The sequence below is a fragment of the Bos javanicus genome, chromosome 5 (assembly GCF_032452875.1).
Source record: "Bos javanicus breed banteng chromosome 5, ARS-OSU_banteng_1.0, whole genome shotgun sequence".
Lineage (NCBI taxonomy): Eukaryota > Metazoa > Chordata > Mammalia > Artiodactyla > Bovidae > Bos > Bos javanicus.
Genome location: NC_083872.1, coordinates 116,419,128 through 116,436,079, shown reverse-complemented (window position 1 = coordinate 116,436,079; position 16,952 = coordinate 116,419,128). Strand labels below are relative to the sequence as shown.

Below are 16,952 nucleotides of genomic sequence, written 5' to 3'. Positions count from 1 at the left end.
CAAACATCTCTATCTGAAACCGTAAACTCAGCAAGGTCCCTCAAACATCTCTCTCTGAAAGGAGACCCGGCCTCTTGTCCCTGGGCTTTCCCAGGGAAAGAAGGCACCTCGTGCCTTCTTACAAACCAGAGGCTTTACCATGTCATCGTCTGCATCCTCCGAAGAGATTTTGCTTATTTTGTTCATTGACTTACCCCCATCTCCTCCAGGAGAGCCTCAGTACAATTAGTGAAATACATGAAGGGGATCAGAGAGTGACTGGTGGATTGAGAAACATCAGCTCAGGATCCGCCTTAGGTTTCGACTCCATGCTAACATGCTAAGTCAACTCAGTCATGTCTGACCCTTTGCAATCTTATGGACTATAGCCCGCCAGGCCCTTCTCTCCATGGGATTTCCCAGGCAAGAATACTGGAGTGGGTTGCCATTGCCTCCTCCAGGGGATCTTCCCTACCCAGGGATCGAACCCACGTCCCTCAGGTCTCCTGCATTGGCAGACAGGTTCTTTACCACTAGCACCACTTGTGAACTCCATGTGGATCCAAATTCCCTCGTGGGCTGCATTCAACCCAAAGTTTTAGGCAAATTTATATTTGGGCTTCCCTCATAGCTCAGTCAGTGAAGAATCTGCCTGCAATGGAGGAGACCCAGGTTCAATTCCTGGGTCGGGAAGATCCCCTGGATAAGGAAATGGCAACCCACTGCAGTATTCTTGCCTGGAGAATCCCACGGACAGAGGAGCCTGGCGGGCTGCAGTCCATGGGGTCACAAGAGTCGGACACGACTGAGCAACTAAACCACCACCACATTTGGGTCGTGAGGCCAACCATATCTGGTTGAGACTAGAATGCAGGCGAAGCCTGAATTGAAACGTCATCTGCCGCCTCTCCTGATCACCCCCAAATGTGCCACGTGTCAGAGGCTTGGGCAGAAGCCACACGTGCCCGGCTAGAACCCATGTGTGCTGGGAGGTGCCGGGGCCCCTGCAGTCCTCTCCGATCCCCTCACCTACCAGAGCGTCTACCCTGGGCTTCTTGGGCACCACAGAACCCTGGGTGCCTTCCTCCCCCAGCTCTGCCCAGGAGGGCTCGGCGGGGCCTGCCCACCTATGCGATCCCATTCTCTTCACCCTGAGCTTAGAACAGCACCAGGGATCAATCAAGATTTGCCAAATGAATGAAAACTTAAAACCGGAGGGCCTGGCACAATACCACTTTGAAGGAGAAAAATAACGCTGGAATTATTGAGTGACCAGGTGGCTGGTGGTTCTTGTTTCCTGTACCCTTTAACTTGTAAGAGCACCCTCATAAACCAGATTTGATTTCTGACCTGCTCTCTCCCTTCTCTCCCTTCATTAAAAACACTGAACCTGTGGGGCCTTCCCTGGCAGCCCAGTGGATAGGATTCTGTTCTTCTTCTACAATGAGCACGGGTTTGAGCCTTGGTTGGGGATCTAAGATCCCGCATGCTGCGAGCTTCAGCCAAAAAAAAATTTTTTTTAATAAAAATGTTTTTTAAAAAAGAAAGACTAGGACAGAAACACACAGAGAGAGAAGACATGAGGACGTGGGGAGAGGTGGCATCTCCAAGCCCAGGAGAGAGGCGTCAGGAGGAACTAGGATCTCAGACGGCTGTCTTCAGACTGTGAGGCAGTAAATGTCTGTGGTTTAAGCCGCCCAGGCAGAGGTGTCTGTGCTGGTGGCCTGAGCAGACGAGTATACTCTTCTGCCTAGGGTGGTGGTCCTGGCTGCTCCCCTCCCCTCAGTCATCATCACTGTCCTGGTTTAACATTTGGGGAAACCAAGGGTCCAAGCTGGCTCAAGTCACACAGCCTGAAAGCAAGCCCGATGGGTCCCCAGGGCCTGTCTGCCTTTCTGGCCCAGTCTGTAAACAGAATGTTTGGCGCTCACCAGCTAGCTTCGCCCCGAACTGCCAGCCACCCTCTGACATTTCTAGTGCAAAGCCTCACGCCAAGATCTCAGCTCTTACTCATCAGACACGCCGTAAATCCTCATGGCACAGTCTCCCACTCAGTTCAGACAATCCGAGCGCCTTCTTCTCTCCTTCCCTTGTTTGGTCTATAATGCTTTCGACTTTTCAAGAATTTCCTCAATGGAGCTTTACATCCTCCGTCACTGCTGGCAGGCAGCAGCCTCTCAATGCTCGATGCCAACACAAATGCAGGACTCCAGAACGAGGCGGACGAGCCTCCCCTGTGCATTCTTTCTGTCTGTGGCAGCTCTCCATCCAGCACCCCCAGGTCAGAGCTGCCTTGGCTTGGACCAGGGGCAGAGAGCAGGAACGGATGGCATGTGATGGAACATGTTCATACCCTCGCCTCCCGACCTCTGCTCCCCAGGCAAGCAGATCTGGGTCCAAGTCCTAAAGCCTCCAGTTGAGCACTCTGGGGGAAAGCTCAGTTTTCTCATCTGTAAAATGGGTCTTAGTAACAGAGTTAAACGAGATGCTGGGCAGCAAATGCCTAGCACAAAGTAGGTGCTTCCTAAAGACTTGTTATTATTTTTATATTATTTTGACAGTGATGATTGACATGACATGTATTTATCACTTATTATAAGCTTCCAGTCAGGTGTTCAGTTGCCTCAGTCGTGTCTGACTCTTTGTTACCCCATGGACTGTAGCCCACCAGGCTCCTCTGTTCATGGGGATTCTCCAGGCAAGATTACTGGAGTGGGTTGCCATTTCCTTCTCCAGGGGATCTTCCCAATCCAGGGATCGAACCTGGGTCTCCTGCACTGCTGGCAGATTCTGTACCGCTGAGTCACCAGGGAAGCCCCTTCTAAGCTTACGTCCTCCCAAAACTTTGAAGGAGCTTGAGTTAATTTAGAGAGAGAGGAATAAACATAGCTGATCCAGACGCTGGCTACCGCATAAAGTGGAAAACGGCCTAGGAGGACTTTTGCTCTGGGACTGGCTCGTCTGGGTGTCGGGGTCTGAAAGTGGCCGTGCTTTTACTGGCAAAGCACTTCCAGTGCTTTGAGATCACATGACCTCACCTGCCCCCAGTAACCACCCCCTTTCTGGGTGACTTGGTCACAGTGCCCAGCTGTGGCAGCAAGGGCTGCAAACCCAGATCTTCTTGCATGCAGCCTGGTGAAATGTCAGGATGCCCCGATAATGCCAGGGAGGCGGGGGAAGGGTGAGCGGAGACATGTAAGAGGACCGTGGGGGCACAGAGGAGGGAGGGAGGCAGGGGTCAGCAGCCCACTGCACCCCCCAGCCCACAGCCTGGCCCTGGCACCTAGCCTCCCCCCGGGGGTCTGCCACCCACTCTCCCTTCCTCTCCTGCTTTTGTCTACAGGAGTGCTCTTCTGGTGAAGTGCTGGCAGACATACCTGCATTCCTTGGATTCCGAGGTGTAGGGCAGCGAGCAGGCCCTGTGCTTGGTGGCCATTCGATGTCCGTCTGCACAGCAGGCCTCCATGGAGACGTCTGCGCCCGCTGTGCAGGGAGGAGAACAGAGTGACAGGCGGCAGGCGACTCAACACACCCCACAGGGCCCCTGGGATGGGCAGCCTCCCTTGGGTGGCTGAGGGAGCCCCACTCCCGGCCGCACCATCTGCACACAGCATCCCAGGGTGATGCTGAAGCACCCTTCAGTCACTCGACAAGCACATCCTGAAAACTCCACTGGGGCTGGGGCTGGGAGACCCAGGAGCGTGCTCCTCCTGGAAAGGCCTGACACCTTAACCACGATCTTCCCAAAACAGTTCTGTCAGGGCTGCGGCTCAGCACCCAGGATCCCTGCCCCAGGGCCAGAGGCTGGGGACACAGGCAGCCCGGTGCTCAGGGTATCCAGGACACGACCGACCCACTCCTGCGGGGCTCAGAGACGGTTTGTCTCACTAAAGACAACAGTGCAGAATGGAGGAGGCCTGGAGCGTCCCCCAAACGGGGACAACCAAGGAAGGCTTCCCCCGAGAGTGGACAGTGAACACCCAGGGGGAGGGCACCCGGGGGGAGGGTACCCAGGGAGAGGGCACCTGGGGGGAAGCACCCAGGGTGGGGGCACCCGGGGGGAGGGCACCTGGGGGACACCCGGGGGGAGGGTACCCAGGGGGAAGGAACAGAAATCCAGGTGCTTCAATTGCAGCCAAGCCTGCTCCGGGGGGAAGCAAGGAGCCTGCATTTCTGAGACCCACTCTGCGTTCTCATTTAACCATCATTGCCACTTGCTAGGACCTCAGAACTGAAGCTGGTGACAGTTTCTGCCCCAGACTTATCACAGATTCGCCTCTTTGCTTACAAAAAGGAAAGATGGCCACTGGCACACCCACGCCCTCACGGCTGCACTGGCCCCGTGACGGGCCCCCCGGCTCACAGAAGGAAAGGACCCCATGGTTACCAAAGGGAGGAGCCGCCCAGCACCAGGGTGCCCTCAGCCCCAGTTCCTTTCACGGCCAGGAGAGGCCGAGAGGGGCAACCGTCTGTGCACCTGGGCAGAAGGTCACTTCTGGGCAGGACATTTCAAAATTGGACTTTATGGAACATGCTTTCTCACGGCTGGCTTTCGCACACCCCATGGGGTAAATCCCACCACGCTTGGCACCGTTTCCTGGCACCAAGGGCCATGGGTGTTCTGTTTGAGCCCACCGTCCTTCTAAGGCCCAGCCCTCGAGGTGGCCCCAGAAGAGAGGGCCACTCCTGGACTCAGCTTGAGGCCAATGTGTCCAGTAACACCAGCTGTGACCACCTGCCCACGGCCACCTCGACCGCCACTGGGGAGAAACTGTGCCTGGAGCCCTGAGGCAGCAAGTGGTCACCCCCAGAAGACCCAGTGAGTGTGGTCCACACCGGCATGAAGAGCCAGGGGCTGCACAGGCCGTTTCCTCTTAAATTGCTTTTTATTCATTTATTTTTTAACACCAAAAACATTTTGCATTGAGGTACAGCCAATTAACAATGCTGTGGTAGTTTCAAGCGAACAGCGAAGGGACTCAGCCATACATAAACACGTATCCATTCTCCCCCAAATCCTTCTCCCATCCAGGCTGGCACATAACATTGAGCAGAGTTCCGTGTGCTATGCAATGTCTTTCTTGATATCCATCTTAAATAGAGCAGCGTGTACATGACCTTCCCAAAGTCCCTAGCTATCCCTTCCCCATCCCCGGCAACCATAAATCTGTTTTCTAAGTCTGTGAGTCTCTTCCTGCTTCGTAAGTTCATTTGTATCATTTCTTTTTAGATTCCACATCCAAGGGATGTCACGGATTTTCCCTCCTCTGCCTGACTTACTTCACTCAGTGTGACCATCTCGAGGGCCATCCATGTTGCTGCAAATGGAGAAGAAAGGGCCTCGCCAAGTCCCCTGATGGTGACCCCAGGACCCCCATCCCAGGCCTTCTGGGGAGCGCTGAGCAGAAGATCCACCCGCCCAACCCCAGCCTGGCAGTGGGAGTCCCCAGGGGCTGATTAAGGGTAACGGTCCATCCCAGAGCAAAGCCTGCCGGCCCACAGCCCCCCGGCCACCTGACCCCTCCCCATCACGGCTGTCCCCCTCAAAGCCGTTTGGTGACTGTGGGGGACACTGTGGGCTGGGGCCCAGATAGTAATAAAGTGAGTGTCACTGGCTTCTCAAATGAGTGCTCCCCCACGGGGGGAGACTTCCGGTTGCAGGGATGACCTCCAGGGGTCCCACTCCTTCCTTCCTTCCTTCCTTCATTTTTGTTCCAATTGATTTTAAGAAAAGTTTTTACGAAACACCAGACCTGACCTGTCGTAGATACGATGCCCGTGGTTCACTCACAGGATGAGTGACCAGCCACGTGGCCGGACGCTGAGGCCAATATCCCCTGTGCTGTCCCCCCGCAGCCCAACCCCCGCGGGCCCCACGTAGCTCTCCTGCCTGCGGCCTTGCCCCCTGGGGCTCTCACAGCGCCTCCAGCCCTGGCCAACCCCGCCCCTGCCCCATCCAGCCTCTCCCCGCCTCCTGTAGCCCTCCTGCCAGCAGCCCGGCCCGGAGCAAACTCTCCATTGACAACATGTGTCTGCCTTGCCCTCCCACCCACGCAGAGCTGGGCCTGCTTCTCATCCCCGACCTCAGCTCAAAGCTGGCCCTTCGCAGCGACAGGGTTGAGTAGGAAGAGGATCAGCTTTGGAGCCAAACAGGCTTGGGATCCGATCCCAGGTTCAACGCTTGCTTGCTCTGTGACCCTCCCTGGGCAGGACGCTTCAGCTCTCTGAACCACGGCTTCCTCAGCAGCAAAATGGGGGCTCACAATACCTTTGCAAAGTGGCTGAGGAGATGGATGGAGCTTATAACGTTCCGAGCACACAGGGAGCTCCAGTAAACAGTGGCTGCAGGACACGCGAAAGGAACAAAGGAAATCTGCTTGCTGTTGCCCGTGAGGAATGGGGGCAACATGGCCCCATCCTGGGGTGCAGAACGGCTGGGGTACGGGTGGTAGCTCCTACGCCTCCCTCAACTCTGAAAAAGGTGAGCGTGGGGAAAGAAAGCTCAGACTCCCGCAGCCGGCTCAGCAGGGCAAGAACTTTGTGCCCCAAACTGCAGAAACATTTGGAAATGAGTCCCACTGGGGAGCCCTGAGCACTTTGCAGCTTATTCTCAGTAGAACAATAAAATGTGAAGTTCTTCCCTCAATCCAGAAACTTGGAATGTCCCCAGAATGCTCCAAGCCATAGAGCTGGAACTCCCAGCGGGGGGTCAGCATACCCTCCTCGGGTGGGAGGTGCCCCCCCCAAGCACTCCCCCATCAGAGGGGTCACGGGGAGCCCACGGTGAGGCGGGACGGTCACTCGGCAGAGGTCAGAGCAGACAGAACACTGTTGTCTTCCTCATAACAGCCCCACACGGAAGGGTCCCAGCCCTCCCACCCGCACCCCTCACCCCCTTAAATTGCTGCTGATGCCACCATGCCAGGCACGTCACACTGTTGGGTAGAAGTAGCTTTGTCTCCAGCCCACACCCCGTCTCTGGGCATCTACATCACTTCTGATATTTCACTACAGAAATATACAGCTCTGGATTGAACATCTTCAACCCACCTTGTCTTCAGATTCTAAAGGTCCCCAACTTGGCTACTCCACTGAAACCAGGTTGAGTGCGACATGCTATCTTTCCTTATGTCCTATGGACATTAGTTACGTATGCATCCTTGGGTCAAAATTACTTTGGGTAACTGTCCCATAATTGTTGTTCTGAGGAGCTGAGCACCCAACATTAAACAAAAACCCTTCCTTCAAACTGTTATTGTTGCTTTCTGGAGGTGATGGGAGAACCCCCTGCCGGCATCAGTTCTCCCACCCACACTCAGCAAGGACTCAGCACCATCGGCAGAAGGGGAAAGAGGGACGGCATTCTAGGCTGTGGCCCCACTCTGTCATAGGGCACATGGCTAGGCCGGGCGGGAGGCAAGAAGAGAACCGAGGTGTCAGCCCCACCTGATGCTACACCTCACCGGTACCAAGGGTTTCCGCAGCAGCCAACGGCATCAGGCCCACCACTCCCACCAGCAGACCCTGAAAGCATCTCCCAAAGGGTATAAAATGGAAGAAACCTCAGGCACAGCCTCCGTGTCTGAGCCACCTTCCTAAATCATGCCATGAGAGCAACCTGAATCGACAAGGCCGTCACGGCTACTTCGGTCCCCAACCCTGGGAGCAATGCCACTCGCTCACGCCCACCACGCACTCACTGGTCACTCAACACCCGTCCTGGGCAGGAAGTGCTCTTTAGAGAGAAGTGGAGCTTCGGGCGAGTCTGGAATGTTCTACCTTGGGTCGCTTCCCTCTCCAAGAAGAAACCTCAGCAAAGCACAGTTTTCATCTCCGGTCCCTGCGATCTGACTGTGTGGATGAGAACCACAAAGATGGAATCCTGAGACCTTGTCCTTCCAAAACATGGGGCATCAGAAGGCCCTTCACGCACATGTAATGCTGAGATACGAGATGGTGGTTGCTTAGCTCTCTACTTGGTTTTATTTTAATCCCCTCATTTGGGAAAATGAAGAGTTAAAGCAAGGCTCGCACCCCAGCTGCCGCACAGCACTGCCTGAAGCTGCAGCAGAGAGCGGGAGGGGGTCCCCATGGTGTGTAGGACCTGCATAACTGGGAAGCCTGAGCTGCAGTGAGATGCCAACGGGAAATTCCAACCAGACAGAATCATGCCAGACTCAGCCCATTCCCACCCCCTGCAGGGCCCCCCCCACCTCCCAAGCCTGGGGAGCCAGCAGACACCCCTCTTAGGGCTCGTCCATGTGCCAGGCTCTCTCTGACCCTGGGGTGTGGGCTCCAGAATCAGGACTCTGTTTTCAAGGAGATGACAACCCAGGGAGATGCCAGGAGACTGTTTCTGGGTGTGTCCCAGGGCCTCTGTGTCCCTTTGCGGCCGAGGATGAGGACTGACCCATCTCCCTCCTTGAGGCCCCCAGCCTTCCCGGGAGGAAGCAGGGGGCGCTGAGGCTGTTCTTATGGCTCCAGTCCCATCCCTAACATAAGAACAGCTGGTGCCCACACACCCCCGGACATCAGCCCCCAGCAGAGAGACGGGGTCTCAGATAGAGAACCAGCTGAGAGGAGGCGGCGAGAGACAGGACCAGACGGCACACCCCTGAGTAGGTGACGAGAAGCCCACTCCACGTTGCTCCCTCCAGGCAGCTCACGTGAGCTCCTGGACCAACCCCCGTGGACGTGCGGGCCATCCTCCTTCTGCCCCATCTCTCCAGCATCTCCCCCTGCAGGACCCAAATCCTCTGCTTCCCCTCTCACCTCTCAGAGCACGTGTGCACACCTGTCAAGTATCCTCTGCACCCGGCCTTTGGAAACTGAAGCTCTGCCAGGCTGGGGGTCTTGGGTCCACTCCTCTGCTTGGACTAGCTCATTCACACCCATTCAAAGGCCCTCTCCTCCAGGAAGTCCTCCCTAACCACCGCCCCCACCTCCCAACACACACCCACGCACACGTGCAAACATGGGGCAGAGGCCTTTCCTTTCGTGGTCTCTTTGCTCCCCAAACTTTCCAGCACTTTAGCACAAGTAATTAACTGTATGTGTCTCTGTGCCACAAGGGCTAGACAGGAGACTCATTCTGCCCCCGGACCCGTGGCCATCCCAGAGCCAGAAGTGTCCAGGAAGAGACGAACAGATGAATGATCTCGTGTGATCTGAGCAACCTTGGACACAGAGGATGGAAAGAGATGAAGCGTGTTGCCCGAGGCCACGGGACAAACAGAGGCAGCATTCGAATCCAGCTGTGACTCTAAAGCTGACACCCACCCACCGTAAGACCAGAAACGGTGGCTCCTCCCTGAAGCTGGAGTTAGAAATACAGGAGACTTTTCAGATGGAAAGACGAGTGAGGCGGTTTGTTCCGCGTCCTGCTTTCGGAACACGACAAGCGAGCCAAGCTGCCCATGTTCACATCCTGGTGCTGCCACGAAGCAGCTGTCTGTCCACAGCCACCCTGCTTGGCCTCTCTGTGCCCAAGGTGGGGGTGGTCATACCAATGATGGAAAAGGTGCAGCCGGTTTCGGAGAGAAGGCTCACATCAAAATGAGAAGCACATGTAGGTTAACAAAACTTCCAGGACTTTTCACTCAGGCAGGCAACACAAGTCAGAAGGAAAAATGGGTTCAAAACAAATACAGGCTCATAAAAAAAGAAAAGAAAAATACTGGTTCAAGCCATTAGCACAAAGACACTCTGAGAGCCGGCCTCTAAAAGCCAGCCCTGGCAGCCTCCTAGCTGCCACCCCGGGCCCTGGGGGCGCCCCTGGGGAGGGGTCCTCTCATGGCTCTTCCCTCCTCAAACTGCCTGTGGGGCTCAGTGCCTCCGCCCCTTGTTCTCTCTTCTTCCAAACCCACTTCCCTGGGTGGTCTCGTCCAGCCTCACCTATGGGCTGAGACTCCCTCATTTCTGTCTGTCCAGGCTCCACCCGGACGTCTAACAGGAGACTTAAAGTGTCCACTTGGGACTCCGAGGCCCACCCCCGTCCCGCTTCTCTACCTCAGTAATTAGCAGTCATCCTGCGTCCGGAGGCTGAGGCCAAAATAACTGGGTCAGCCTGAATGATTCCAGCTCCCTCACCGTCCACATCAAGCCCTCAGCAAGTCCTGTCCACTCGACCTCCCCAACTCTCCAGCTCTGTCCGCTTCTCCCCAGCCCCCAGGCCACTACCCTCTCCAGGGCATCTTCCACCCTGGACCCTGCAGGAGCCTTCCCCACCACCACCCCGCCGGCTTATTCAGCCTCCACTCTAGTCTCCCTGCGATCCATCTACCATGCAGCACACAGAGGGGCTGCTGAAAACATGAGTCAAGGGATGTCACCCCCCTGCTTGAGAGCCTCCAGCACCGGGGCAGGGATAAAATCCACAGTCCGAAGCCTGGCTTTTAAGGCCCTGCACAAACTGCTTTGGCCCCGCCCGCCTCCCCTCCCTTCACTCCATCCCGTGGTCCTCTGACACACCTGGTCCCCCCGGGGGGCCCGTGTACGCCTTCCTTCCCCTTTGCCCAAATGCTCCTCCCCAGGTCTTTTCACAGAGGGCTCCCTGCCGCTAACCTCTGAGTTCCAGTATTATGGCCCCCTGCCGCCCACCCGAGAGCCACCGGAGTCCTGCTCTCACGCGTCACAGTCACCGTGGCAGAGGGCCCCACGGACTTCTTGTTAGTGCATCCGTTTCTGAGCTTACTCTCAAGGGTGTATAGTGGCTTCAGTGGCGTCCCCTAGAAAAGACACGTCCATGTCCCGACACCTGGAACCTAAGAATGTGGCCTTATTTGGAATAAGGGTCCTTGCAGATGTAACTAAGGATCTCCCAATGACATCATCCTGGATTATCCGGGTGAGTCCTAAGTCCTAGGACAGGTGTCCCTAGAGGTGCACAGGGAAGACGGCCACGGGAAGATGGGGGCAGAGGCTGGAGGCTCACCACCTTGGCTCTCGGCCCCTGGTGTGGGGAAGGGGTAACCAGGTGCCCGTGCGCACGGGATCCCCCAGGAAGTCAGGGACAGAGCCAGCGGGAATCTGGCCCCCCGCCATGGAAAACAGCTGTCCTTTCAAACGAGCCCCTCGGCTACACAGCGAGACGGAGCAGGACCTTAAGTTCCTCCCCTTCCCCACCACGTCCTCTGCCTGCCTCCGCTCTGTGGAAAACTTGAGTCAAAGAAGTTCAATCAGAGAAATGAGAAACACAGAGGCAGAGGGAAGCAGTCAGAGGAGACCAGAGAGTAATCGTGTCGTCAGCGGGCGCAGTCAAGGACCGCCGGTTCTTTCTCAAGGACTAGATAATATTCTGAGCCATATCCTGCGAGCTGTCTTATTGATACTGAAGCCCCAGGTAGAAGTTAACTACACGATGACCAGACTGTACCCACAACAGCAGCTGCCACGATTTCAAGAACTGGCCTCAAAGAAATGGGAACAAATGGACCCTGGAACTGAAGATTAAGTGTACCTAAAACAAGCAAGATGATGCCGGTCAGACCACCGATGACCAATCTGAAGATGACCGTCAGAGCTGACTGTGCTGTTTCCGCGTGTAACCTGCCCCCCTCCCCACTTCTGTCTATAAAAGCTCTTGCCCACAGTTTGCCAGTGGAGGGGAGGAGTTGGCCTTCGGATAGATGTCTGCCCTGCCCCTGTCCAGTTGTGGGCACCAAAAATAAAGCAAACTTTCCTTTCCACCAAACTGCCCTGTTTACTGGCTTTTGGGGGGCGAGCAGCCGGTTCCCACACTCTTTCGGCAACAGGAGTGCTCAGGGACTGAAGTGTCCGTCCAGTCGAGTGGTTAGGAGCACAGAGTCCCGTGTCCTCTACTGACGACGCACATTGTCGTGAGCCAGGACTGGTTCCCAGGACTGGCTCTGAAATGCCAGAGCGCAGAGTGTTTCACGCTAATGGGCTGAGCCAGTATTTTTTTGTTTGAACCTGTTCTTCCTTTTGGGTCATGTCGCCCGCTGGAGTAACCGCTCTGGCCCCTTGCTGTTGTTCAATCTCTAAGTCACGTCTGACTCTTTGCGACCCTGGACGGTAGCCCACCAGGTTTCCTTTCTCTGTGGGGATTTCCAGGCAAGAATACTGGAGTGGGTTGCCATTTCCTTCTCCAGGGGATCTTCCCGACCCAGGGATCGAACCTGTGTCTCCAGCATCAAAAGTGGATTCTTTACCACTGAGCCACCTGGGAACCGAGCATTAAAATGGAAACAACAGTTGTACCTACTTCATGGGGTTGCTGACAGCGTTAAATTAGTGACTAAATGTAAAAGACTTCAATTATAATAATTTCCTAGAGCAGACAGCATTCCTTCCACATTTAAGGAAACAGAGCAGAAAGGCTGTGGGAGTCGGTCAAGCTCTCTCGGGCGGGTCACTTTCGGGTCCAGTCTCCTAACCTTGGTCGAGTGCCGGCTCCCACCCCTGGGTGGGCTGGCATAGGACCCTCCTGATAACATGCAGGCAGCCGGTTCCCTCCCGCCCCAGCCTCTTGTTAGGACCAGCCTTGGGGGTTAAAGGCGGTGACCAGCAGAAAGAGTGTCGGCCACAGGGCACAGTGTCCGGTCCAGCCGTGCCTGCTGCAAGCTGGATGACCAGGGACATACGGCTTGCCCTCAGCGCCACACTGTCTCAGCGCTAAGCTCCCCTCTAGGCTGAAGGGTCTCTGACCCCAGGAAAGTTGACCTAATAGGTACCCGCCCACCTCAGTTTCATTTGAAACCATTACGAGGAAACTGAGACCAAGTGAAGCCTGCACAAGCATTTATTAATTAAACTCTTACGATCTGATGTTTTGCAAACCTTTTATTGCGTGAGATATACTGGCAAAATACTCGTGCGTCCTATTAGAATTGTTTTCCTGCAAAGTTGCTCCACCCACCGCATCCATTGCTCACAGAGACCCCCCCCACCCCCCCACCCCCGCTTCAGAGGAATGGCGGGGGCTGTCTGAAGGATGTTGGGGAGGGGGCTTCTGAGGAAGCTCCCCAAGCACGAGGGGGGGACAGAACTCCTGAAAGCCCCACGTTCTCTCTCACCTTCTCAACCTTTGTCCACGCTGTTCCCTTTGCCTGGTGACCCTCCCCACCCCCCATCTGCTCCTTCACATCCCAGTTTGCATGCCACTTCCTCCAGGAAGTCTTCCCTGACTCACTCCCAGCTGGAGCTGGTTTGTAATCGTCTACTTTTCAGGATCTGCTGGAAGTTACGGCCCATGGGCAGAAGGCTCCGGTCTCTCTTCCTCTCTGCCGTATCCCCAGGACCTAGAACAGTGTCTGGCACAGAGCTGGCCCTCAGCAGATACCCTGCATATAGATGATCAAACGCCTAAGGAGGCCAGCTGGGCCCACTTTGCGTGACCTTTACCAATACGGCTGCCTCCCTCCCAGCTCCTGGCTGGGGACGTGCAGTCTTAGTAGAGCAGTCTTGGGGGGAAGGACACTGTCCTACTCTAGGAAGGGGACAACACATACAACAAGTAATAATAACACAGCCCCCACGACAGGCATCCTCCTATGGTCTTGCCCACAGTCCTCCTGCATGCTCAGTCGTGTCTGACTCTTTTGCGACCCCATGGACTGCAGCCCGCCAGGCTCCTCTGTCCACAGGATTTCCCAGGCACGAATATTGGAGTGGGTTGCCATTTCCCTCTCCAGGGCATCTTCCCAACCCAGAGATCGAATCGGTATCTCCTGCTTTGCAGGTTCTTTACCACTGAGCCACCTTGGAAGCCCCCTCAATCCTCAAAGAGACCTAAAAAGTCAGTTTCTGTTATGTCCATTTTACAAATGAGAAACCAGGTCATCCCGTGGTTCTTCTCTGAGGGACGACAGGCAAAGCTGTTGTCAGTTCCACAAATGAGCTCTCCTGGAAGCCTGCTGGGTGCCAGAGGGGAGTGAGCACCCTCCTCCCCCACCACCATCAGGGCACCACCAAGCTGGGGTGGCCCCGGGCAGTGCGGGAAGGGGCGTAACCTGGAGCTGTGGCCCCCAGAAGAGGCCCTGGCGCCGCCCCCGAGACACCCTGAGTCTCATTCTCCTGCAGCCCCCTCAGCCTGTCCGGCCCCCGCCACCGAGTGGGAAACTCCAGGAGCAGCCGCGGTGCAGCCACGTGTTTTCAAGCCAAGTCCTCTCTCCCCTTTGTTCTCCTCCCAGCGACGTTCTCTGTAATCAGTTGGAAAGGCAGCCCAGCTGGAGCCAGGGGCCAAGAAAGTCTTGGAGAAAACACAACCGTCTTTCCCAACACCCTCCTCCTCTCTTACTCCCTTCCTCACTGGCTCTCAGGAAAGCCCAACGGCACAGACAAAAGGATGCAGGACAGATGGATGGTTCCCGCTCTGCCCCCCGGCTCGTAAAAGGGCAGCGCCCCTCTGCCTTCCCGTGGCCTGGTCACCAGAGGAGTGGCCGAAGATTAGCTCAAAGGCTCACCATCAAGGCTTTTTCCGCGATCACTTTTAAACTACACATTTCCTCCGGGCCCCCTACGGGGGTGGGGACAGTGTCTCTGCCAGCCTTCCAAGGCTCCGGGAACCTTACACTGTCTGAGTTTGCAGGTACAGAAAGGAACCTGGCAGATCTCTCCCCTTCTCTCGCCCCAAACCATACCAAACTTGTTGAAATTCAAGAGAGGGACCTCGCCAAAGATACAGGCGTTCTCATCAGGGTGCAAAGAAGAGAGGCTTCTTTACCCACTTCAAGTGAGGACCTGCTCCAGGAAGAAGACGGCAGTAAACCATCAGTCAGGGCTGGGGAGCCATCCCAGCCTAGCACACCTCGGCACTCCTTCAAAGCTGGGCCCTGCCAGTCTGCAGGGGACGCTTCTCACACAGGAGGTGTGAAAGAATATGGGTGGAAGGTCTGGGGACTCGGGCTCAGCGAAGTCCAACTACACCTTCTCTCTGTGACTCAGTTTCCTTGTGTGTTAGATACAGGGGGGTGCCGGGCCCTCTGGGCTTTCGATCCAGCCAGCAGTCCCCTGAGTTCCCTTCCTCCCCTGCCTGCCTGACAAGCTCCCACTCAAGCACTGGTCTTCTCCAAGAAGCCTCCCATCAACCCCAGGGCCTGGGATGGCTCTCACTGCGGCTGCTGAGCCCTGTTTCTCCACCCACGACATGTCCCTGGGCACAGGCCCGTGCCCGAAACAGACAGGGTTCCATGAAGGTCTGTTGCAAAGGGAGCCAGGGAGCCAAGAAACCTCTGCAGGGCTCTCCCCCCCCCCCACCCCTCCAGCCTCCCGGGGGAACCCCTGAAACCTGGCAAGGAATTAGCTGGGACAAGTGACCTTTGACAGAGGAAGGGGAGTGGTCACCAGAGAGTTTAAAAGCTCAACTAAACCAGAGATAAAGAACCGGAGATGCCGAGGGTGGTCGGAGCCCTAATCTGCGCCTGGCCCCAGGAGGGCTGGCCTGACTAATGACTGATAAGTAACTGGGGTCAGTGGAGAGGTCAGAGGTCACGGCTGTAATTGGCAGGGCCTTGCAGTCACCCCTGAGGAGTGGAGGCCTTGAGGATTAAGGGAGAAGGGATGAGCTGGGTGCTTGCCATTCCAGCGCTGTCAGTCCCAGGGCGGGGGGCTCTGTTGATGGAGACCCCCTTGCACCCCCTTGACACCAGACGGCTGGCTGGGTTTGGAGGTGGCCTGACCCCAGCCGCAGTGAACACGGAGCCTGGCGCCACCTCCGTCTTGAGGTCCTCAGTGACCCAGGAGGGCAGATAGCGGTCTCCCCACACATTGCTGTGCCCTGAACACCTCCAGACTACACCCTTCCTCTCTCCGTCCTGCACGGGCGCCCCCTACTCCATGACCGGGTCTGTGTCTCGAGCAATTTACCGATCCCCACCCCCAAGTCTGTTTTCCCATCAGAACGCTGGGTACCACAGCCCCAGCATAAGGGTGGAGGTGGGAGGAGTGAGAACAGGTATGCCAAAGGCGCTCCAGGGGCAAGGGCAGCCACGGGGATGGAGGAGGGGTGAGGGAGGGGACGGCGACCTTGGCCACCACCGGCCAGCCTTCCTCTCCCCCAGCCGGCACTCTGGCCCCGGCGGGTGGATGGGCGCTAGGGTGGACAGGGTTTGGAAGCGAGAGGACCTGCGGGAGAATGTGTTTGGAGGCATCCATCTCTAAAACAAGTCCCCAAGTCAGCGGAGGTGATCAGGTTGGAAGCCAGGCGACGGGTAGTTGGAGGGTGGGGGAGAGCGCCGCGGGGCAGCTCAGATGTCTCAGGACCGCCGACGGGGGCGCAGCTCTGGGCCGCCTCCCCAGGCGCTGGCAGTCCCCAGAGTCCCACGGGGCGCGGGGTCCCCAGGGATCGGGGGTGGGGGGATGGGGGAGTCACTCAAGCGGGGGCCGTGGACTCGGGGCGTCCCCTCCCTCCCGATGCCCCTCAGCACCCCTACCTGGGGCCGCCAGCAGCGAGAGGCCGCCGAGCAGCAGCAGCAGCAGCGGGACCCGGCGCGACGGGGCGGCGCGCTCCATGGGCGGCGGGCGGACAAAGGCGCGGGGCGCGGCTCTCGGCTCCGGGCAGCGCGGGCTCCAAGCTCCGGCCGAGCCTCCGCAGCCAACGCTGGGCCCCGGCCGCGCGGTTCAATTATCCCGCCCAGGAGGAGGGCGCGGGGAGGGCGCGGCGGGGGCGGGGCCGCGGGTCGCCCCCTCCCCTCCCCCCGGCCGCTCCCCGCTGGGGACCTCCGGGCCCCCTCCCTCCTAGGGGGCCCTCCCTCCTGGCACCCATCCTCGAAGGGCGAGCAGGCCCACGGCCGGGGCGGGGGCAGGGACCCCAAACTTCTCCTCGGTGGGGGGGGCCTGGGCAAGGGGGGACGCGATCGGCGGGAAGCACCCCCCCCCCCCCCCCGCCCACACACCCCCGCCCCTTGCGAGTGAAACCCGATCCCCTCCGCACCCATCGGCCAGAGTGGCGGGCTGGGTATCAAAGGTTAGCTCCGCCCGGCTCCTCCAAAAGCGCGGGTGGGGGGAACCCTGCC

At 57.3% G+C, this 16,952-nt stretch overlaps 1 protein-coding gene across 2 annotated transcripts in view; it reads right to left on the bottom strand.

Moving 5' to 3' along the window:
• FBLN1 (fibulin 1) overlaps positions 1–16,560 on the bottom strand; it is an 80,518-nt gene extending 63,958 nt beyond the window's left edge. For both annotated transcript variants that reach the window (XM_061418850.1, XM_061418851.1), the window contains exons 1-2: positions 16,371–16,560; positions 3,357–3,462 (exon numbers count right to left, since the gene is read on the bottom strand). In XM_061418850.1, the coding sequence (XP_061274834.1) occupies positions 3,357–3,462; positions 16,371–16,449 (185 nt within the window). In that variant the 5' untranslated portion in view covers positions 16,450–16,560. The remainder of the gene's footprint in view (positions 1–3,356; positions 3,463–16,370) is intronic.
• Positions 16,561–16,952: the final 392 nt, after the last annotated feature.